The sequence below is a fragment of the Trematomus bernacchii genome, unplaced genomic scaffold (genome assembly GCF_902827165.1).
Source record: "Trematomus bernacchii unplaced genomic scaffold, fTreBer1.1, whole genome shotgun sequence".
Lineage (NCBI taxonomy): Eukaryota > Metazoa > Chordata > Actinopteri > Perciformes > Nototheniidae > Trematomus > Trematomus bernacchii.
The window spans coordinates 20,185-46,008 of NW_022988006.1; the positions used below are offsets into that span (position 1 = coordinate 20,185).

At 43.8% G+C, this 25,824-nt stretch overlaps 1 protein-coding gene across 1 annotated transcript; it reads right to left on the bottom strand.

The window, feature by feature from the left end:
* Window positions 1-10,265: 10,265 nt before the first annotated feature.
* LOC117472113 (prohibitin-2-like) lies at window positions 10,266-23,978 on the bottom strand (the record flags this gene model as incomplete). Its single annotated transcript, XM_034117239.1, is given in 11 exon segments — window positions 10,266-10,809; window positions 12,937-13,013; window positions 14,304-14,381; window positions 16,342-16,445; window positions 16,737-16,866; window positions 21,041-21,076; window positions 21,079-21,099; window positions 21,102-21,167; window positions 21,170-21,231; window positions 22,008-22,087; window positions 23,894-23,978. Coding segments are annotated over 11 exon segments (758 nt in total), but the record flags the coding sequence as incomplete, so codon positions are not given.
* Between the last annotated feature and the right edge of the window lie 1,846 nt (window positions 23,979-25,824).

Below are 25,824 nucleotides of genomic sequence, written 5' to 3' on the forward strand. Positions count from 1 at the left end.
ACGAAACACACAAAACACATGAAACACACACACGAAACACACGCGAAACACACGAAACACAAAAAACACACACGAAACACACACGAAACACACACACGAAACACACACACGAAACACACACGAAACACACAAAACACACACGAAACACACACACGAAACACACGCGAAACACACGAAACACACGAAACACAAAAAACACACACGAAACACACACACGAAACACACACGAAACACACACACGAAACACACGAAACACACGAAACACAAAAAACACACACGAAACACACACGAAACACACACACGAAACACACGCGAAACACACGAAACACACGAAACACACGAAACACAAAAAACACACAAAAAACACACACGAAACACACACGAAACACACACACGAAACACACACGAAACACACACACGAAACACACACGAAACACACGAAACACAAACGAAACACACACGAAACACACAAAACACACAAAACACACACGAAACACACACGAAACACACACACGAAACGCACAAAACACACACGAAACACACACGAAACGCACACGAAACACACACGAAACACACGCGAAACGCACAAAACACACACGAAACGCACACGAAACACACACAAAACACACAAAACACACACGAAACACACACGAAACACACACACACGAAACGCACAAAACACACACGAAACGCACAAAACACACACGAAACACACACGAAACGCACACGAAACACACACGAAACACACACGAAACGCACAAAACACACACGAAAACACACACGAAACACACACGAAACGCACACAAAACACACACGAAACACACACGAAACGCACAAAACACACACGAAACACACGAAACACACGAAACACACACAAAACACACGAAACACACGAAACACAAAAAACACACACGAAACGCACACGAAACACACACAAAACACACACGAAACACACACGAAACACACACGAAACGCACAAAACACACACGAAACGCACAAGAAACACACACGAAACACACGAAACACACGAAACGCACACAAAACACACGAAACACACGAAACGCACACAAAACGCACACGAAACGCACAAAACACACACGAAACGCACACGAAACACATACGAAACGCACACGAAACGCACACGAAACACACGAAACGCACACGAAACACACACGAAACACACGAAACACACACGAAACACACACGAAACACACGAAACACACCCAAAACACACACGAAACACACGAAACACACACGAAACACACACGAAACGCACACGAAACGCACACGAAACACACGAAACACACACGAAATACACGAAAACACACACGAAACGCACACGAAACACACGAAACACACACGAAATGCACACGAAACACACGAAACACACACGAAACGCACACGAAACACACGAAACGCACACGAAACGCACACGAAACACACACGAAACACACACGAAACACACACGAAACGAACAAAACACACACGAAACGCACACGAAACACACACGAAACGCACACGAAACAACACACGAAACACACACGAAACACACGAAACACACGAAACACAAAAAACACACACGAAACACACACGAAACACACACGAAACACACACGAAACGCACACGAAACACACGAAACACACACGAAATACACGAAACACACACGAAACGCACACGAAACACACGAAACACACACGAAATGCACACGAAAACACACGAAACACACACGAAACGCACACGAAACACACAAACGCACACGAACGCACACGAAACACACGAAACCACACACGAAACGCACACGAAACACACACGAAACGCACACGAAACACACGAAACACACACGAAACGCACACGAAACACACACGAAACGCACACGAAACACACACACGAAACACACACGAAACACACGAAACACACGAAACACAAAAAACACACACGAAACACACACGAAACACACACACGAAACACACGCGAAACACACGAAACACACGAAAACACACGAAACACAAAAAAACACACAAAAACACACACGAAAACACACACGAAACACACACACGAAACACACACGAAACACACACACGAAACACACACGAAACACACGAAACACAAACGAAACACACACGAAACACACAAAACACACAAAACACACACGAAACACACACGAAACACACACACGAAACGCACAAAACACACACGAAACACACACGAAACGCACACGAAACACACACGAAACACACACGAAACGCACAAAACACACACGAAACGCACACGAAACACACACGAAACACACACGAAACACACACGAAACGAACAAAACACACACGAAACGCACAAAACACACACGAAACACACGAAACACACGAAACACACACAAAACACACGAAACACACGAAACACAAAAAACACACACGAAACGCACACGAAACACACACAAAACACACACGAAACACACACGAAACGCACAAAACACACACGAAACGCACAAGAAACACACACGAAACACACGAAACACACGAAACGCACACAAAACACACGAAACACACGAAACGCACACAAAACGCACACGAAACGCACAAAACACACACGAAACGCACACGAAACACATACGAAACGCACACGAAACACACGAAACGCACACGAAACACACACGAAACACACGAAACACACACGAAACACACACGAAACACACGAAACACACCCAAAACACACACGAAACACACGAAACACACACGAAACGCACACGAAACGCACACGAAACGCACACGAAACACACGAAACACACACGAAACACACACGAAATACACGAAACACACACGAAACGCACACGAAACACACGAAACACACACGAAATGCACACGAAACACACGAAACGCACACGAAACACACGAAACGCACACGAAACGCACACGAAACGCACACGAAACACACGAAACACACACGAAACGCACACGAAACACACACGAAACGCACACGAAACACACGAAACACACACGAAACACACGAAACACACACGAAATGCACACGAAACACACGAAACGCACACGAAACGCACACGAAACACACGAAACACACACGAAACGCACACGAAACACACACGAAACGCACACGAAACACACGAAACACACACGAAACGCACACGAAACACACACGAAACGCACACGAAACACACGAAACACACACGAAACGCACACGAAACACACACGAAACACACACGAAACGCACACGAAACACACGAAACACACACGAAACGCACACGAAACACACGAAACACACACGAAACGCACACGAAACACACACGAAACGCACACGAAACACACGAAACACACACGAAACGCACAAGAAACACACGAAACGCACACGAAACGCACAAACACACACGAAACACACGAAACACACACGAAACGCACACGAAATGCCCAAAACACACACGAAACACGAAACATACATGAAACACACACGAAACACATGAAACACACACGAAACACACACGAAACACACGAAACACACACGAAACACACACGAAACACACACGAAACACACGAAACACACACGAAACACACACGAAACACACACGAAACACACACGAAACACACACAAAACGCTCATCAGGGATCACATGCTCACATCGTAGACATTTTAACGATAGCAGCTTCCGATTTTCAACAATAGTCAGAAATGTAAGAGGTTTATTTCTGATTCAGAACGATGGAAAGCTTCTACCCTCCAGGTTTAATTTAATCTAACTGAGAGTTTTTGTGGCGTTAAAAGTGTGATACCAACATGGGGTTATAACTGAGCAGTGTTGATTCCTTTATTTACATACAAAGAAACAGCTGTTAAAGGTAGAATTAGTAATCAACCGACGTAGATATTCATGTTCCCCAGAAGAAGAACCCTAATGATTAATTTCCGAGCTTCCATCTGGCAGAAATCTGTGCTTGAATCCACAGTTAAAAAAAAAGAATGAAAATCTAAATAAATAAACCAATCATGCATCCAAAGTCCTCCGTCCAGAATAATCCTGATTTTAATATTTACCAAAAAGACCATGATATTAAAGGCAGCCTTATGATTGGTTAAAGGCCTGTTCTAGCAACTATAGGACTCTCTCTGAATGATACTCAAACTCCCTGCCTCTTTGTTGTTTCTTATGACTCTCCTCTCTTGGCATTTTCTCAGGATGAACCAGAGATTCAAGACTCAAAGATTCAAAGGTTTTATCATCATATGCTCAGCAGAGTAGAAATGGCAATGAAATTCTTCTGACCTGAGCTCCTCCAACAATGCAACATATATAATGAAATACAAAAATACAAAATACAAAATAGTGCAAGAAGTCTATATACATGTAAATAGAATATGTTATGTACAAGAAATTAAATAATGTACAAAATAGGTGGAGATAAGAGTTTAAACGTGAACATCCAGCAGCTCTTCACGTCTTCCTGTTCAGGAGCAAAACTAATATTTGCTGTTCGGCCTCGAGGCGGAAATGTGAGGAATGAGGAAGTTCTGCTGAGTTTGAGAGGAGGGAGGAGTCAGATCAGAATCACTTCCTCTCTCTCTCTCTAGTAAGTACAAGTAGTGATTGTGCAGATTGGTCCATTTCAGAATAATATATATGATATGTTTTATAATGATTGATCATGAAAGTGTTCTCAAAGCTGGTAAAGGTGCAGCTAGTTTGAAGTACTTTGTATACTGCAGGGTAGCTTGTGGATTTACTCCAGGTGGAACTAAAGTCTGATTTAACACTTGATTATATTTCACATCATTCATCCAGATCTGTGAAGTAACTAAAGGGATTAAATACATGTAGTGGAGGAAAAGTACACCACTTACCTCTGAACTGTATTGGAGTAGAAGTACACGGTAGCAACACATTGAAATATTCAAGTAAAGTTCAAGTACCTCAGAATTGTACTTAAAGTAAATGTAGTTATTGTCAGTTTTAGCTCGGGAAGGTTCCTAACCCTGAAGTTCCTCATGGTAACAGCTGATTCTCTAGAGGATAGGAAAGGAGCTTTGAAACTTCCTTAATAACCTCCTTTAGGAAACACTGGACCTTCCTTTAGGAAAGGAAAGGAGAAAATGCTGCCCCATAATGCCTTGCAGCAACATTTAGCTTGACACAACATTCAGCCGCTCATGATCATAAGCGAGAAATGAGTATCATGCAACTTGCTGTAACTTGCCCACGTGCTTTGTTTTTAATGTTCAACACCATATGAATCTAAGGGCTTAATATGAACGTTACTGTTCTACTGGACAATGATCTAATATCTCCCTGAACAGTGCACGTTCACCACCGCACTGTTCAGGGAGACTGTGGCTGAGAGGGAGTGCGTTCGTCAACATGTCGATGTGTCCTTGGGCGAGATACTGAACCCTGAGGTGCTCCTCATGGCCAGCGGAGTGTAGTTTATTTGTTCATAGTGTCGTGGACAGTCCCCGTCGATGAACTGTCACAAAAACAGTCAATGGAGCAGCTTTAGCCGACATGGCTCATTTCCAGCTGGTGTCCCCGGCCAGATGGAAATAGACACCGTTAGAATCACAATATATCAACAGCATTAGTTTAAAAAATATAAAATAAAATAAAAAGGATGAAAGACAAGTAGATACAGACGAAAGGATAAGAGAGAACAATACACAACACATGTTACTACATACAGTATGTCACATATAGCACATCACAATCACATAACAGAAACCAGGGGCAACATCCATGATCACAACATGTAACACTCACGCCATATTGTGTGTGTGAGTGTGTGAGTGTGTGTGTGTGTGTGTGTGTGAGCTTCAGTACATTTACTGTGTACGTAATAAAGAATCCAGATGTTTCAGGAGGTGTCCACTTCACCTTTATTTCATTTAGTCCAAACGTCTCCCATCTTTACACGATGAGTTCATGAGGAACACACTGCTGCAGCTCGACCTCCTTATCAATCAATACCACACACACACAGGCACACATGCACGCACACACGCACACACACACGCACACACACACACGCACACACACGCACGCACACACACGCACGCACGCACACACACACACGCACACACACACACACACACACACACACACGCACACACACGCACGCACACACACGCACGCACACACACGCACACACGCACACACGCACACACACACGCACACACACACACGCACACACACGCACGCACACACACGCACGCACGCACACACACACACGCACACACACACACACACAGGGGTGTTGTTTGCAGGGGGGGGGGGAGGTAATTCGAGATGCGTTTCCTCAGGAGTCTGATGAAGCAGCAGACTGATCGTGTCCTCTGGGTCCTAAAGTCCTTAAAACCCTTTAACCTTCAGCTCTCACCTTCACTTCTGTCCGTCTGTGACCTCTGGTGACCTCCGGTGTCCGTCTGTGACCTCCGGTGTCCGTCTGTGACCTCTGGTGACCTCTGGTGACCTCTCGTGTCCGTGTGTGACCTCTGGTGTCCGTCTGTGACCTCTGGTGACCTCTCGTGTCTGTGTGTGACCTCTGGTAACAGTGAGCGTCTGTCTCCTGGACATTCAGTTCATATTAAACTACAGCTGATTTATTTAGCTTCCTCCTGTGTGTGGTTAGGTATAAACTCCTAGAACGCCTCAGTTAACGTCAGTTAAACATTAAATGTCACATGTTTTTCCTACTTTCACTTCTCCACTTTGATTTACTCCCCGGTCACATCTGTGTTTGTGTTTAATACAACTTCCTGTTTATAACTACATTAAACAAGCTGTCAACATCACCACGACCCTCTGCTGCTGTTTCAATGTGTTTGCTCTGCAGGAAATAACATGCTCTACTGAAGACATGTCCCACGGGCCCTTGGTCTGGGGCAGTGTGACATTTAGTTTGGCAATCCCAGGATAGACTTTGTATTCTATTCTATTATTTATTACCTACGGAGGCAGACAGGTGCTGCAACGAGCCAAAGCTCTTCCATCAGGAGAAACAGCTTCAGAAAGGATGCAGATATAAAAACCCAAATGTTCCACATGAAGAAACATCTCCAGCAACGACACATGCAGCTGGGAGACCAGGGGACACTAAAGAGTGACGCACACAGCTGGGAGACCAGGGGACACTAAAGAGTGACGCACACAGCTGGTAGACCAGGGGACACTAAAGAGTGACGCACACAGCTGGGAGACCAGGGGACACTAAACAGTGACGCACACAGCTGGGAGACCAGGGGACACTAAAGAGTGACGCACACAGCTGGGAGACCAGGGGACACTAAAGAGTGACGCACACAGCTGGTAGACCAGGGGACACTAAAGAGTGACGCACACAGCTGGGAGACCAGGGGACACTAAAGAGTGACGCACACAGCTGGGAGACCAGGGGACACTAAACAGTGACGCACACAGCTGGAGACCAGGGGACACAGAATGTAGAGATGAGAGTTAATAGAATAACTCTCATCTCTACATTCTAATAACATGCATGACCTTCCTGTCCCTGCAGCAGTGTGTCTTTTGCACTATTTCTATACTCTTGTCTTAAATAAACTGTGTGTTGACGCAACAACAACACATTCACTTTTGAGCATTTCACAAAAAAACCTTTGCATTATTTATTTTTCATTTTTGCACATTTCTGCACAGCCATCCACTTTAAAATATAAAATACTGCAGTCAGTCATTTATTTTTACATGTAACTAGTAATTGTACATAAAGTGTTTAAAGTGACCCTCCCAACCCTGTTTATATAATATATATATATATATATATATATATATATATGTTTCTGCTACTGTGATATGTCTATATTTCTGTTGCTGCAGTATATTGGTCTTGAGTAGATATATATTTGCGTTTTGATTTTAATATATATTATTTATGTATTATTTCTATATTTTATTATATTTGTATTTTATTATATATTATTTAGGTATTATTTTCTATATTTTATTATACATTATTTAATTTTAATTATTTCTTTATTTTATTATATATACATTTATTTATTCATATATTGTTTTTATTTTATTGTAACCCTGTGGTAATGAGGCTGCAGTTCCCCCAGCCGCCACTAGAGGAGGAGTCACATTTCACTGATATCTTTAATTGATGACGTGTTGAGAGCGTGTCCCTGGGGGCGTGTTCGCAGCGTGTCGGTCGAATAAACACGACATGTGATACGACATGTGATCGACATGTGATACTCCTTCAAACAGGCGCATTATTTCTGCAGCTCTCGGTCGTGTCGCAGCGTCGCAGTTTCTCTGAGTTAAAAACAGAAAATGTGGATTTTGTTTTTCTTGCAGCGGCTGCAGCTCAGCAGCACATTCATCATCTCCTCTTTCCTCCCCCCTTCCTCCTCATTTGAACCTCCTCCTCCTCCTCCTTTTTGGCATCTTTCAAACGCAGCGCAGGCTCCTGATTGGCCGGCTGCGAGGTGTTGAGGGGTAGCAGCCAATCAGACGCTCCTTTCTTATCCCAGCCCCCCTTTTTATGCCACCTTGTTTTTAAACTTGCATGTATATTCACCTCCCCCCTTCCCCTCCTAAGATGTAAACCTGCCCTCCCCCTCCCCCTCCCTTATGTAGAAGAACAGCCTCTCAACATGGAGGGTCGCCAGCTCGCTTTGTGAGGCAGAAACAATGGCCGCCCCCTCCATTCTTCCTCCCCCTCCCTCCCTTCTGCAGATTTGTAGGTTGCAGTGCAGCCTCTCTGCTCTCAGAGCTATAAATAACTCGGCAGCCATCTTATCTTTGTCGGGGTGTGGGTGTGTGTGTGTGTTGTAACCCTGTGGAGAGGAAGTAGAGGGCAGATATGATGTCACATGACAGACGGAAAAGGAGCCAAACTGCCACAAATATGCAGCTTTTTGGATGTCTAAAAGGAGTAAATGTTTAAAAATGTGTTTGGTTTCTTTTCTATCTTAACATTTCTGGTTTTTTAAATGTAGTGTTGCATTCAGGGACTACAGATGGAGGTCGTTGCAAACAGGGTTTCTGCACAGAGACATGTCATTCAGTCGTGTGGTGTCACCATCGTAATGTTGCACCAATTTGACTCGAAAAATCGTCGAATGAAAGCTTGTTGTCATCCTCTAACGTTCTGAGATGATTGGGAGTCTGTAATGGAGATAATCAGGAGGTGGAACACCATGAAAACATTGCAGAAGAAGAAGGGGAGGTAATTAAAGAAGGTGAGGAACGAAGTAGAGTCTAGCACCAGGAGTCTAGGGCCAGGAGTCTGGCGCCAGGAGTCTAGCGCCAGGAGTCTAGAGCCAGGAGTCTAGAGCCAGGAGTCTAGAGCCAGGAGTCTAGAGCCAGGAGTCTAGTACCAGGAGTCTAGAACCAGGAGTCTAGTACCAGGAGTCTAGAACCAGGAGTCTAGCGCCAGGAGTCTAGCGCCAGGAGTCTAGAGCCAGGAGTCTAGAGCCAGGAGTCTAGAGCCAGGAGTCTAGTACCAGGAGTCTAGTACCAGGAGTCTAGAGCCAGGAGTCTAGCGCCAGGAGTCTAGCACCAGGAGTCTAGCACCAGGAGTCTAGCACCAGGAGTCTAGAACCAGGAGTCTAGAGCCAGGAGTCTAGAGCCAGGAGTCTAGCGCCAGGAGTCTAGCGCCAGGAGTCTAGAGCCAGGAGTCTAGCGCCAGGAGTCTAGCGCCAGGAGTCTAGCACCAGGAGTCTAGCACCAGGAGTCTAGCACCAGGAGTCTAGAGCCAGGAGTCTAGTGCCAGGAGTCTAGCGCCAGGAGTCTAGCGCCAGGAGTCTAGCGCCAGGAGTCTAGCGCCAGGAGTCTAGCGCCAGGAGTCTAGAGCCAGGAGTCTAGCACCAGGAGTCTAGCACCAGGAGTCTAGTACCAGGAGTCTAGCACCAGGAGTCTAGCACCAGGAGTCTAGCACCAGGAGTCTAGCACCAGGAGTCTAGCGCCAGGAGTCTAGCGCCAGGAGTCTAGCGCCAGGAGTCTAGCGCCAGGAGTCTAGCGCCAGGAGTCTAGCGCCAGGAGTCTAGCGCCAGGAGTCTAGCGCCAGGAGTCTAGCACCAGGAGTCTAGCACCAGGAGTCTAGCACCAGGAGTCTAGCACCAGGAGCAATGGGCAGCTATTGCACAGCGCCCGGGGAGCAATGGGAGTGGGGGAGGTCCGGTCGGGGACTTGAACCGGAGACCCTACGGCTCCCAGTCCACGCCCCCTACCGACTGAGCCACTGCTGTTTAATAATCGTTAGAAGTTTTTCTCCCAATTCGACTAATTTGCTGCGAGTTTTGAAAGAAAGTCATCGTCATGAGCTCTTCAACTTTTATCAAATGAACAAAGACCAAAACTAAACAATAAATCAGCAGATTAATCAGAGAAGAGGAAATAAAGACAAACGTAATAAGAATAAATGAGTAATATTTCAGCTGTTTTCTCACCGTTTATCGTCACAACTTTATTTTAAGAACCACAATATTATCTTCAGGTGATTTTGCAGAACTGGTGCTTCCATCTGTATTTCAAGCTTTCTAAATGATGCTGAAGTCAGAACAGGAAATACAAATGTGTTGTTTATTTTCTTCTATGCCGTGTCCAAATCTACATAAATAATATATATGAAGAAAAAGCACGGATTTATTTGATCACATAAAGAACATTTTCTTAATTCTGAAAGAGATCGACAGGATTGTAAAACATGAAACTGAAGCCAACACCAGAGGACCCCTTCAAAAATAGTCAGTTTTAGTGACGCGTAAACTTCACAGAGTAGATCGGACGTTCCTTCCTGTAGATGCGGACCACAAGGCATGATGGGAAATCCTCTTTAATTCCCCATCAATGAACTGAAAGAAACGCAGAGAGAATACAAGTTACAAAACTGTAAATATATCATCAGGGTGTGTTTGTAGAAAGATGGAGTCTGAGTCCTGTGGCGCTGATCTTGTTCATAAGATATATCAATAGAGCGGAGCAGGGATGACGTGTTTCTGTATGCCGACCCGGAAGTAAGCTGCTCGTTCCCTCGACTAAAAAGCAACGGGATTTCTCCATAGGATTTAGGAATATTGTAAAAAGTAAGGCTTGTGGAAAAGGAACCTGTTTGATAAAAGCACGTTTTGTTCAGCCGGATAATCTCCACATGTCTACTTTTATAATGTTCTAATCATAAATCTAATGGCCAGAAGCTACATGCTAACGTGATGCTATAAAGCCGTGGTCACCAACCAGTCGAGTGTGGTAGTGTTTTTAGATGTAAGCCCATCACCCACCGATTGACGTATCTTTGAGACATTCCTTGTCGCTCCCGAAAATAATAGACTGACTTCAAGTGATGCTGCATATTTTTTGAACTCACTGCACTTCTGGTAGATACCAACGACAACAAAATGAACATATTTTACCGTGATGTAATTGTAATACACGTTTCACAATGATGCCGGAATGACTACATACTGATACCGGTTAGTCAAAAACATAATGCTTTGACAAGTGTGCAGACAGGCGGAAAACCTTTTGTTTACGTGTTCGGCGTAATGACGTACAACGGCCTCGTCAACTTCTGTAGTCCTATTCAGCCACTTGGTAACAACCATCACGTACACTCTTCAGAAACCCCCAGTGGGGTCACTGCTGATGGATTTAATGTCGTAGAACAAAAGGTGACCCGTCTCTTCAATGCGTCTCAACCACAGACCTTAGTTCCAGATATTTTCCTAAATCCTATGGAGAGATCCCATTGGCTGAGACGAGGGAACAGGAAGTGGTGAAATGCTAATTCCCTTCCTGGTTTTAGGACTCGCCACTGCACCGCTCTATTCTCTCTAGAACATGTCGCCCGTATACAAGATGTCTCCGCGGACGTAAACAACAACGAGACGTAAAAACAAAGCCGTCTCAGCCGTCTGACGCTCCGTCTGATACTCATCTTTCTGGAGGAACAGAAATATTGTTTTCTGGCATCACTTTAACGTTGTAGGGGAAATATCTGCATGTTGTTACAGACAAAACCCTGGTAACAATAATAAAGTAGCATCTCTCAAGTAAAGAGACTGTTACATGTAAAAGTATTTTAATATTTAAATAAAAGTATAATACGCAAAATACAGTTAAAAGTATTATTGTTAAAAGTACCTTTTGCAGAAAATAGTTCAAAATGAATGTGAAAATCACTCAAACTGTTCAATTTATTATATCATATTTTATTATTTATTTTATTAATTTGTAAGGTGACTAAAGCTGTCGGATGAATCCATTACAATATCTGCTTTGATTTGGAGAGATTTATGAGTACAAATATCCCCAAAATACTAAAGTAAAAGTACCTCACATTAATACTCGAGTGATTGTACTCCATTACTTTCCACCTCTGCATCCAGGTTAGCGTAGCTTAGCACAAAGACTGGAAGCAGGGGGAAACTGTTAGCATATTTTCTGCAATCAATTTTATAATCCAAACGGAGGAATCCCATTGGCTTCTTGTGGAGAGGAGATGCTGCCTTCAGGCTCCAACTCAGAAATACGACATCGCATCACCGCTGTGTATTAATGTGTGTATTAAGGTGTGTATTAAGGTGTGTATTAAGGTGTGTATTAAGGTGTGTATTAAGGTGTGTATTGATGTGTGTATTAAGGTGTGTATTAAGGTGTGTATTAATGTGTGTATTAAGGTGTGTATTAAGGTGTGTATTAAGGTGTGTATTAAGGTGTGTATTAATGTGTGTATTAATGTGTGTATTAATGTGTGTATTAAGGTGTGTATTAAGGTGTGTATTAAGGTGTGTATTAAGGTGTGTATTAAGGTGTGTATTAAGGTGTGTATTAAGGTGTGTATTGATGTGTGTATTAAGGTGTGTATTAATGTGTGTATTAAGGTGTGTATTAATGTGTGTATTAAGGTGTGTATTCATGTGTGTATTACGGTGTGTATTAATGTGTGTATTAAGGTGTGTATTTATATTCTCAGGACTCACTTGAAGTTGTCTTTGTCCTGCAGGTTCAGCACCAGGCTGTCGGCGTTCAGGTAAACTCTATTCTGAGACGTCGCCATCTGCGGGGCGGGACACACACACACACACACACACACACACACACACACACACACACACGGAGTGAGCAGAGAACACACAGGTGGAGTTCCTGGTTGTGAGGCTGAAGCACAATGGGAACTTTGTCCGAGCTCCAACACTGAGCTGATTCAGAGACATGATGACGTGACTGTGACACACTTTCTCTCTCTCTCTGCAGCTACACACTCACACTTTCTCTCTCTCTCTCTCTGCTGTAGACACACAAATTCTCTCTCTCTCTGCTGCAGCTACACACACACTTTCTCTCTCTCTCTCTGCAGCAGCTACACACTCTTTATCATGTATTAAATCCACATTTGAGTGACGCTGCTAAGTGACGAATCAGCTGATGCATTTCTTGTTCTTTCATAAACTATAAATCAGACACTTAATGCATTCTCTCTCTCTTTCTTCTCTCCCTCTCTCCCCTCCCTCTCTCTCCTCTCCGCTACACACTCATTATTATTTATTAAATCCACATTAAAGAAATGCTACTGTAAAGACAGAAACTATATAATAGTTCTCATGCTAATTTAAGGAGTATTCTTAAACATAATAATGTCAAAAATCTTTATAAAAATACTCAGTTCATCCCTAATGTTTTCTGCCTTCCTGCCACTTTAAATTGAGTTAAACTGTGTTCAGTATATTTCATGTTCCTGTGGCGCCCCCTGGTGGCGACACTGAGCGATTGCAGGCTGAGCCAAACTGAGGCTTTGAGGGGAAATTGTGAAGCTAATTAATAAATCAAAACATGTGTTATCCTTTGAAATGATGAACCTCTCAACAATTTTTATACAATTCAATTAAATTGAATTCATCCTTTAACTGTTGTGTTCAGGTGTCAGCAGGATATTTCATGTTCATGTGGCGCCCCCTGGTGGTGACACTGAGCTACTGCAGTTTGGCTTTTCAGGGGAAACTGAGGCTAATTTTGAATAAAACATGTTTTTATTATTTGAAACGATGTGCTATTAACTTCTCAGAGGATTATTTAAAGAAAGGAGAGAGATTTATCCATTTTATTTCATTTTCAAGAAATCATAGTGACGCAGAAACTCATTTTAAATAATCCTTATGAAGTTAACATTTAAACTTTGAGCCTCTCTTCAGAAAATAATGTCATCATAATGTTTTTTCAGACAATATTTAACCTTATAGATTAAAATGCATCCAAATCTTCATTATTCAAGGGTTCATTTGGACTGTTTTCTTATTTTTGGAGCAAATAAATTGTCCATTATTAAAGTTTTTTGATTAATGTTTCTCACCGTCTTGGCGATGCTCTGTGCCGCCCGGATCTTCCTCAGCTTCAGGTAGCCGGGGTTCTTCGTCAACGCCTCTCCCAACTGACACACACAAAAAACACACACACGCATAAATGGTTAGTGTTTCCTCAGGAGTGTAAGTGTTACTCCCAGGGAGGATCAGAGCGGCAGGCGTGTCAGTTTCATATTTAATATTCTCACGCAGGTAAAAATAACTTTCTGCATATTTGTGTTTGGGTTGTGGCGAGAAACTTTTTACAGAGCGCACGTCAGGACAGGAAATCATCTCTGAGTATATAGTGTCTCTACTTTAAAGAGTCCTCTCCTGCTGATGTTCAGGTGTATATCAGTATGTAGTGTCTCTACTTTAAAGAGTCCTCTCCTGCTGATGTTCAGGTGTATATCAGTATGTAGTGTCTCTACTTTAAAGAGTCCTCTCCTGCTGATGTTCAGGTGTATATCAGTATGTAGTGTCTCTACTTTAAAGAGTCCTCTCCTGCTGATGTTCAGGTATATATCAGTATATAGTGTCTCTACTTTAAAGAGTCCTCTCCTGCTGATGTTCAGGTGTATATCAGTATGTAGTGTCTCTACTTTAAAGAGTCCTCTCCTGCTGATGTTCAGGTGTATATCAGTATGTAGTGTCTCTACTTTAAAGAGTCCTCTCATGCTGATGTTCTGGTGTATATCAGTATGTAGTGTCTCTACTTTAAAGAGTCCTCTCCTGCTGATGTTCAGGTGTATATCAGTATGTAGTGTCTCTACTTTAAAGAGTCCTCTCCTGCTGATGTTCAGGTGTATATCAGTATGTAGTGTCTCTACTTTAAAGAGTCCTCTCCTGCTGATGTTCAGGTGTATATCAGTATGTAGTGTCTCTACTTTAAAGAGTCCTCTCCTGCTGATGTTCAGGTGTATATCAGTATGTAGTGTCTCTACTTTAAAGAGTCCTCTCCTGCTGATGTTCAGGTGTATATCAGTATGTAGTGTCTCTACTTTAAAGAGTCCTCTCCTGCTGATGTTCAGGTGTATATCAGTATGTAGTGTCTCTACTTTAAAGAGTCCTCTCCTGCTGATGTTCAGGGTGTATATCAGTATGTAGTGTCTCTACTTTAAAGAGTCCTCTCCTGCTGATGTTCAGGTGTATATCAGTATGTAGTGTCTCTACTTTAAAGAGTCCTCTCCTGCTGATGTTCAGGTGTATATCAGTATGTAGTGTCTCTACTTTAAAGAGTCCTCTCCTGCTGATGTTCAGGTGTATATCAGTATGTAGTGTCTCTACTTTAAAGAGTCCTCTCCTGCTGATGTTCAGGTGTATATCAGTATGTAGTGTCTCTACTTTAAAGAGTCCTCTCCTGCTGATGTTCAGGTGTATATCAGTATGTAGTGTCTCTACTTTAAAGAGTCCTCTCCTGCTGATGTTCAGGTGTATATCAGTATGTAGTGTCTCTACTTTAAAGAGTCCTCTCCTGCTGATGTTCAGGTGTATATCAGTATGTAGTGTCTCTACTTTAAAGAGTCCTCTCCTGCTGATGTTCAGGTGTATATCAGTATGTAGTGTCTCTACTTTAAAGAGTCCTCTCCTGCTGATGTTCAGGTGTATATCAGTGTGTAGTGTCTCTACTTTAAAGAGTCCTCTCCTGCTGATGTTCAGGTGTATATCAGTATGTAGTGTCTCTACTTTAAAGAGTCCTCTCCTGCTGATGTTCAGGTGTATATCAGTATGTAGTGTCTCTACTTTAAAGAGTCCTCTCATGCTGATGTTCAGGTGTATATCAGTATGTAGTGTCTCTACTTTAAGAGTCCTCTCCTGCTGATGTTCAGGTGTATATCAGTATGTAGTGTCTCTACTTTAAAGAGTCCTCTCCTGCTGATGTTCAGGTGTATATCAGTATGTAGTGTCTCTACTTTAAAGAGTCCTCTCCTGCTGATGTTCAGGTGTATATCAGTATGTAGTGTCTCTACTTTAAAGAGTCCTCTCCCGCTGATGTTCAGGTGTATATCAGTATCTAGTGTCTCTACTTTAAAGAGTCCTTGAACTCACCATCTTGGCGGCCGTAGCCTCTCCTTCAGCTTGGATGATTTTATGTCTCTGGTCCTGTAGTGCTTTCTCAACGTAGAACTGAGCTCTCTGCGCCTCCTGCTGAGCTGCAAGCGAACACAGTCAGAAACACTTCAGTTAATAAATAAAACAATATATTCGTTTTAAAAACTGCAGTATTTGAAATTTGCAAATTAGTTTTAGACACATTTGAAATTTGAAAATAAAGTGTAAAATCCTGTTGATTAATCCTAATGACTCAAATGTTTTAAAATGCCCAGTTAATGATCAGATACAAGAGAAAAGAACATTTTCAGTAAATAAATATATAAAACATGACAGTGTGTGTGGCTGGAGGAGGAGGCGTGGCTTCTTCCTCCTGACGTCCTGTTACTCACCGACTTGCTTTGCCTCCACGGCGGCGGTGTATTCTCGGCTGAAGCTCAGCTCTGTGATGGCCACGTCGTCCAGGATGATGTTGAAGTCTTTAGCTCGCTCGAACAGATCTCTGCGGATCAGCAGCGACACCTGGAGGAGGAAGGAGACGAGAGGGTTTCTGATGAGTTATAGAGGAGGTAGACAACTCCTCCTTGATTATAGCAAGAGGATTTCTTGTTGTGTCAAATTATCATATAAAACATATCATCACCATTCAGACTGTAACCACTGCCAGTCTGAATGGTGGGGTCTGTAACCACTGCCAGTCTGAATGGTGGGGTCTGTAACCACTGCCAGTCTGAATGGTGGGGTCTGTAACCACTACCAGTCTGAATGGTGGGGTCTGTAACCACTGCCAGTCTGAATGGTGGGGTCTGTAACCACTACCAGTCTGAATGGTGGGGTCTGTAACCACTACCAGTCTGAATGGTGGGGTCTGTAACCACTACCAGTCTGAATGGTGGGGTCTGTAACCACAGTCAGTCTGAATGGTGGGGTCTGTAACCACAGTCAGTCTGAATGGTGGGGTCTGTAACCACTGCCAGTCTGAATGGTGGGGTCTGTAACCACTGCCAGTCTGAATGGTGGGGTCTGTAACCACTGCCAGTCTGAATGGTGGGGTCTGTAACCACAGTCAGTCTGAATGGTGGGGTCTGTAACCACTGCCAGTCTGAATGGTGGGGTCTGTAACCACTACCAGTCTGAATGGTGGGGTCTGTAACCACAGTCAGTCTGAATGGTGGGGTCTGTAACCACTACCAGTCTGAATGGTGGGGTCTGTAACCACTGCCAGTCTGAATGGTGGGGTCTGTAACCACTACCAGTCTGAATGGTGGGGTCTGTAACCACAGTCAGTCTGAATGGTGGGGTCTGTAACCACTACCAGTCTGAATGGTGGGGTCTGTAACCACTACCAGTCTGAATGGTGGGGTCTGTAACCACTGCAAGTCTGAATGGTGGGGTCTGTAACCACTGCCAGTCTGAATGGTGGGGTCTGTAACCACTGCCAGTCTGAATGGTGGGGTCTGTAACCACTGCCAGTCTGAATGGTGGGGTCTGTAACCACTGCCAGTCTGAATGGTGGGGTCTGTAACCACTGCCAGTCTGAATGGTGGGGTCTGTAACCACTGCCAGTCTGAATGGTGGGGTCTGTAACCACTACCAGTCTGAATGGTGGGGTCTGTAACCACTGCCAGTCTGAATGGTGGGGTCTGTAACCACTACCAGTCTGAATGGTGGGGTCTGTAACCACTACCAGTCTGAATGGTGGGGTCTGTAACCACTACCAGAAGTTTATTTCTGGGAAAGGTGGCAACACATCCAATCTCCAACCAATGCTGTCTCGTACGGCAACCAAGCACCTTTGTGTTCAGTTCAGCAGGTGAGACCCTACGCTGTGAAAGGGCCCGTTTTTTAGTTTTCTTTCATCAGGCAAATGTTGATTTTAATGATGCTATTTTTTTTATGTGCAATGCTGAGATCTCATGATCCTTCATGTGTTCTCTGGTTCAATCTCAGGTTGAATATTGATTATCCTGGTGCTGTTTTCTTTTTCCATTCACAAGACCTGCTATTCCCGCCTGAAGGTTGATATAAATGATATTGCAGATTCTTCATAGATAACGTGTTTTTCATTGTTTGTTCAGTACTAAAAGGTCCAAGTCCCACACTTGAATTTAATATTCATTTGACATGTTAACTACATCATAAAGCGCTTCATGGGAGTAATTGCGGGATGATTCCATTTTTCCTTTATGCAACATGAAAGTATCACGATATGTATCGGTTGAGTATCGGTATCGTTCAGTGGTATCGGTATCGTTAAAAAGTCAACGATATGCAACCCTACTCTGCCTGCATTTTACACTGTTAAAGTCATGTGACCGTGCTGTAGTTCCTTTATAGCCCAACATTAGCCACCTTTAGCTTAGCGGTGGTGGCATGAAGTCATGTGACCGTGCTGTAGTTCCTTTATAGCCCAACATTAGCCACCTTTAGCTTAGCGGTGGTGACGTGAAGTCATGTGACCGTGCTGTAGTTCCTTTATAGCCCAACATTAGCCACCTTTAGCTTAGCGGTGGTGACGTGAAGTCATGTGACCGTGCTGTAGTTCCTTTATAGCCCAACATTAGCCACCTTTAGCTTAGCGGTGGTGACGTGAAGTCATGTGACCGTGCTGTAGTTCCTTTATAGCCCAACATTAGCCACCTTTAGCTTAGCGGTGGTGACGTGAAGTCATGTGACCGTGCTGTAGTTCCTTTATAGCCCAACATTAGCCACCTTTAGCTTAGCGGTGGTGGCGTGAAGTCATGTGACCGTGCTGTAGTTCCTTTATAGCCCAACATTAGCCACCTTTAGCTTAGCGGTGGTGGCGTGAAGTCATGTGACCGTGCTGTAGTTCCTTTATAGCCCAACATTAGCCACCTTTAGCTTAGCGGTGGTGACGTGAAGTCATGTGACCGTGCTGTAGTTCCTTTATAGCCCAACATTAGCCACCTTTAGCTTAGCGGTGGTGGCGTGAAGTCATGTGACCGTGCTGTAGTTCCTTTATAGCCCAACATTAGCCACCTTTAGCTTAGCGGTGGTGACGTGAAGTCATGTGACCGTGCTGTAATTCCTTTATAGCCCAACATTAGCCACCTTTAGCTTAGCGGTGGTGGCGTGAAGTCATGTGACCGTGCTGTAGTTCCTTTATAGCCCAACATTAGCCACCTTTAGCTTAGCGGTGGTGGCGTGAAGTCATGTGACCGTGCTGTAGTTCCTTTATAGCCCAACATTAGCCACCTTTAGCTTAGCGGTGGTGACGTGAAGTCATGTGACCGTGCTGTAGTTCCTTTATAGCCCAACATTAGCCACCTTTAGCTTAGCGGTGGTGGCGTGAAGTCATGTGACCGTGCTGTAGTTCCTTTATAGCCCAACATTAGCCACCTTTAGCTTAGCGGTGGTGACGTGAAGTCATGTGACCGTGCTGTAGTTCCTTTATAGCCCAACATTAGCCACCTTTAGCTTAGCGGTGGTGACGTGAAGTCATGTGACCGTGCTGTAGTTCCTTTATAGCCCAACATTAGCCACCTTTAGCTTAGCGGTGGTGACGTGAAGTCATGTGACCGTGCTGTAGTTCCTTTATAGCCCAACATTAGCCACCTTTAGCTTAGCGGTGGTGACGTGAAGTCATGTGACCGTGCTGTAGTTCCTTTATAGCCCAACATTAGCCACCTTTAGCTTAGCGGTGGTGGCGTGAAGTCATGTGACCGTGCTGTAGTTCCTTTATAGCCCAACATTAGCCACCTTTAGCTTAGCGGTGGTGGCGTGAAGTCATGTGACCGTGCTGTAGTTCCTTTATAGCCCAACATTAGCCACCTTTAGCTTAGCCGGTGGTGACGTGAAGTCATGTGACCGTGCTGTAGTTCCTTATAGCCCAACATTAGCCACCTTTAGCTTAGCGGTGGTGGCGTGAAGTCATGTGACCGTGCTGTAGTTCCTTTATAGCCCAACATTAGCCACCTTTAGCTTAGCGGTGGTGGCGTGAAGTCATGTGACCGTGCTGTAGTTCCTTTATAGCCCAACATTAGCCACCTTTAGCTTAGCGGTGGTGACGTGAAGTCATGTGACCGTGCTGTAGTTCCTTTATAGCCAGGGGTGCACACAACTTTCTCAGTGAGGTCCTCAGATGAGTACCTGGAGTCAGTGTTTGGTACTCCAACTTCTGACCATTGTTAACGGGGGGGGGCGTCAGTGGAGTACACCGCTTCGCGATTGTCAACGGGGGGGTGGCGTCAGTAGAGTACAGAGCTTCGTGACCGCGGCGCGTGTGAACGTTGTGATCAGCTGTTTTAGCGCAGGGCTGCTGTACAGACCGACGTTAACAGCAGCCCTGTCTGTGCACACGGAGACCGACTCTGTCGTCCGGTGAACTAACCGCCTTCTGGAAAAGCTTCACATTTACGTCGGTACGCAAATGCGCTTTGTGACACAAGTGACGGTACGCATTTCAGATTGTTGCCGCGCATGCGTACCTGCGTACCAGTTATGTGCACCCCTGTTTATAGCCCAACAGTTTGTAGGTGTATTCTTGTGTTGTCTAGTGTTGTCATATTTGCTGAAAACCATCTATCTAAGCTTGGTGTGTGGTGGTGTAATATGAAGAGTTTGTGTGTGTGCAGTGTGTGTGTACCTGTGCGTGTGTGTGTGTGTGCATGTGTGTGTGTGTGTGTGTGTGTGTGTGTGACCTGTGCGTGTGTGTGTGTGCGTGTGTGTGTGTTACCTGTGCTCTCTGAGTGATGAGCTGCGAGGCGTTGGACCCTTTGCCACGACGCTCTTCAGGCAACCTCGTTGACAGTGGAGGGCAGAACTCTCTCATCGTAGTCCTGTCCGAGCTGCTGGTAGAGGAATCGGCAGTGTTGGAGGCCAGCTGCCGCGAGAGCACGCGCAGAGAGATGTTCACCATCTGCAGATCTGAGAGGAGGAGAGAGAGGAGGAGAGGAGGAGTCCAGAGAGGAGGAGAGAGAGAGGAGAAGAAATGAGAGGAGAGAGGATGAGTCGAGAGATGAGATTAGATCGGGGAGAGGAGGAGAGGAGGATGAGGAGGAGAGGAGGAGAGGAGGCTCATCACAAGGAGGGAAATACAACTCAAATGCAAGAGAGGGCAAAAGTACACACATCCTTTACTCAATGTAGAAGTACAGATACTCGTGTTTTAAAAATACTCTGGTAAAAGTAGAGAAGTACTGACTAAACTTCTTTACTCAAGTCAAAGTAAAGAGGCTTTGAAATGTACTTCAGTAAAAGTACCCATAACTAGCAGCTGTTTTAAAGAGTACCTGACCTCCCTTTGAACCCATTTATTGGTATTTTCCTATACTCTCAGATATGTTTGTTGATGTGTGAAGCCCTCTGAGACAAATGTGTTTGTGATATTGGGCTATATAAATACACAATACTGAATTGAATTGAATATATTAATGAGGAAACAGCTGATCCTACATCGCATCATTAAACCTCCTTGTCCTTAACCTTTTACGCTTCCTTAGGTATGTAAACCCTTAACTTTTGTCTCTGTTCAACACATTCAAGACTACAAGGCAATCAGAGTATACGACTATATGTTTTAAATGATTATATGATGATCATTTGACACGACAATGTATATCTAAATCATAACTCAGGCGGTTGCTTTCCAGGTGGCAGTAGTGTGCATTGTGTGGATGATGTTCAGAGGGTTAGGGTCTGACCTTTGCTTCCTGTGAGCGAGGAGATCTTCCGGGGGCGGGCTCTGATGTCGTAGATGATGGGGTACTGGATCCAGGGGATCCTGCAGGACACACGGGCATATCAGGCATGATGTTAGATTAAGAGCTTTACTCTCATCAGAGACCAGAGGCCTGTACTACGAAGCCGGATGTTCTCTGAGCTGACTTCAGGGAAAACTCGGGCTTTCCGGTCCTACGACGCTGGTTCTCTTTTTAGCGGGCTAGATCTCCATGGTAACGTATGCTGAACGGCTAGCCTGGTCCGGAGCAGGTTAGGTGGCAGACTAAGAGATCAACTCAGTGAAAGCACCGCCTGCTGACCAATCAGAGCTCCGTGTGCGGAGTTTAAAGCGATCAAGTCATATTACAGGATAGAGGAAATACAGAAAAACTGCCGTTGCAGGAAAGACGGCCGGCAAAAATCAACTGACTGTGTGAACGAGAAAATGAATAGAATATCCCCTCCCATCTTCAGAGCAATCTGACTATTATAACATTAGCGTTAAGAAAGCTTACTTAAATATCTGCCACGACATAAGTAACCGGATCAGAGTAACATTACGTACAGTCCGCGGCACTGTGAGTGCAGACGTCGATGTGTCCCATTATCATTCATATCATATCACATCATAATGTATCATATATCTCCTTATCTGAGTCAGCTGAGCCGTATCTGGCCGTGCAACACTCACAGTGTCACATACTGTATGCAGAAGTATTCTTTTAAGCAACACATTAAGTTGATGAAACACTCGAGTCAAATGTAATTAAAGTCAGATCCACTCGTGTCTTAGACGGGGCAGTGATTTCATAAACCTGTTAATGTACGCATTCAAACACTTTCTCTGTTACCAGCTGTATTCACCTTGCAGGTGCAGCTATGTGGCTTTGATCCTGGATAAAGTGTTTAAGTCATGGATGTTTAAAGTTTAACTTCTTCATATTTGACTAATATTAAAGTTCACTTTTCATTCAGGAAGTATGACGCTGCGCTGTCAGTACGCTTGTCCGTGTTTGTGATTGGTCGAATGCTCCAAATACCACCCCTTTCATGTGAACGCGCACCTAACTAGATAGGACACGGCTGGCTTGAGCGATCCACTTGATAACCAGCGTCGTAGGACCGTTTAGCGAGAGCGCGTATGTTTTGGATTGGGCCAACCGGCTAACTCCAACATATCCAGGTTAGGTTGAACCAGCTTCGTAGTACAGGCCTCTGGTGTATGGCCAGCTAGGTTGTTTGTTATTGTTTACAACAGAGATGTGTATACAGGGGTGGACATTAAGGGTAGGCCGAGACATCAACATCTATTTTCTTTACCACTGGCCCCACCATGCTATATGTGACATACTGTATGTAGTAACGCGTGTTGTGTATTGTTCTCTTTTATCCTTTCGCCTGTATCAACTCGTCTTTCATCCTTTTTATTTTATTTTATATTTTATGCTGTTGATATATTGTGATTCTAACGGTGTCTTTTTCCATCTGGCCGGGGACACCAGCTGGAAGTGAGCCATGTCGGCTAAAGCTGCTCCATTTACTGTTTTTGTGACAGTTCATCGACGGGGACTGTCCACGACACTATGAACAAATAAAATAAACTAAACCATGGTAACCACTGGCGTTTCGTGAGGCGGTTGTCAATGACAACCGCCTCACGAAACGCTATGTTGTAGCGTTAATAAAACGAAACAATTTAACAAGATTGCTTGTCAAAATACCAACACCACTGGACCATGTGATTTGATGTCTTGCTGGTATTTCTTTCTTCCTTGTTGCGGTCAGTCAGTGCACGTTCCCCTGTCATTATGAATACAGATGATGAGAGGTGAAGCAGCAGGTGTGAGTTAGTGGAGGATGCTCCTACCTGAAGTGCAGTCCTTCAGAGAGGACCGTGTCCATCTGCATCCCCCCGACCCGGTTGAAGATGATCGCTCTCTGCCCTCCTTCAACTGAGGCAAACACACACACACACACACACACACACACACACACTTAGAAAAATATCTAACATGTAATATTTTCCCACATGTTTTTTCACATTACACACCATGTAAACAATATCTTGTTATTTATTTCATTTAAGTATTGCCTGTTCCAAATATTTGCACATTTGTACACAAGCTACCTCTAATCCACTCCCAGAACAACCTGCAACATATTGTATTTTAATATTTTGGCAACAGTATACTTCACGCAGTTTTTTTGGTTTATCCAGATTTCATGTCAATAATTTTCTGTATCTTAACGTAGAATAGCTTCAACTGTTTCAAATTGTACTTTTTGGTTATTTTTCGTACTTTTTAAAATCTTCTTTAACCGTGTTATGTTGCACCAAGGTGAATTCCTCATATGTGTAAACCTACGTGGGATGGGGTATCACATCGAGACGGGTTAAGGTTAACCGCACCTCGGAGCGCTTAGTTCTCTCCGCCGTGTGTGTGTGTGTGTGTGTGTGTGTGTGTGTGTGTGTGTGTGTGTGTGTGTGCATGTAGCAGAGCGTAGTAGGCCCACGTTATAAATAATAAAAACACAATAAGTAGTATATATAGCAGTATAGCTTAAAGAAATTACCAAACAAAACATTGGTTTGCGTTTTGTGGAGAAGTTTCTTAGTTGTTAAACAGCCGAGCGCTGCAGGAGAGTGACACAACCTTTAGTGAGAACTAGAGTTTAAAAGCTTCCAGTAGGGCTGTGCAATTAATCCTATTTTAATCGCAATTACGATTTTGGCCTGCCACAATTACGAAAACACATAATCGAAAAAAAACAATTATTTTGCTTTGCTAGGTTGTGACACTGCAACATATTGGTCTCATTTATTTGTATTTATCATAATTTACATATGTTTAGTAGCTTGTTGAAGTGCGCTCCAAAATATTGTTGATCTTGTTTATTGGTATTTATTATTTTGATATTATTTATTTAAATGTATCATTTATTTTTGTATTGGTTTTTCAGTGGAATTATAGTTCAGGGGTAATCAACAGTTAGAAAGATACTGTTCAAATTATTATTTGTATTTGTTTTAAAGTTCAATAAATGGATGTTTTCAAAGTCAATGAATAATCGTATTTAATAATCGTGATATCAATTATTGACCCAAATAATCGTGATTATGATTTTTGCCATAATCGAGCAGCCCTAGCTTCCATCGTGTTTTATTATCAGAGTTTAGAGATGTGTTTATCTTCACGGTCTATGTATATTTTCTACTTGTTAATGCTGCTTTAAATTCAATTTTTTGAGATGTTTAATTTCTAGAAATTGTTTATTTCTACTCTTTCATTCCTACGTATGTTTTTTATGCTGCTGCACACGCAAACATTTCCCTATTTGGGATCAATAAAGTCGAGCCAGAAAACTGTGTGAAAAAGTACCCGCTAGCCGGAACGACTCCTCGTGGAAACTAGGGATGCTAAGATTCACATCGGTGCACCGGCATAAACGTGATGAAGATGCGAGTGCACGGGTTGAAGAGTGCAGGTTGAAAGAGTGCACGGGTTGTTGAAAGAGTGCACGGGTTGAAAGAGTGGCAGGGTTGAAAGAGTGCACGGTTTGTGAAAGAGTGCACGGGTTGAAAGAGTGCACGGGTTTGAAAGAGTGCAGGGTTTGAAAGAGTGCAGGGTGGTTGAAAGAGTGCAGGTTGAAAGAGTGCACGGGTTGAAAGAGTGCAGTTGAAAGAGTGCCTTTTGAAAGAGTGCACCGGGGTGAAAGAGTGCACCGGTTGAAATGATTGCACGGGTTGAAAGAGTGCACCAGGTTTGAAAGAGTGCAGGCGGTTGAAAGAGTGCACGG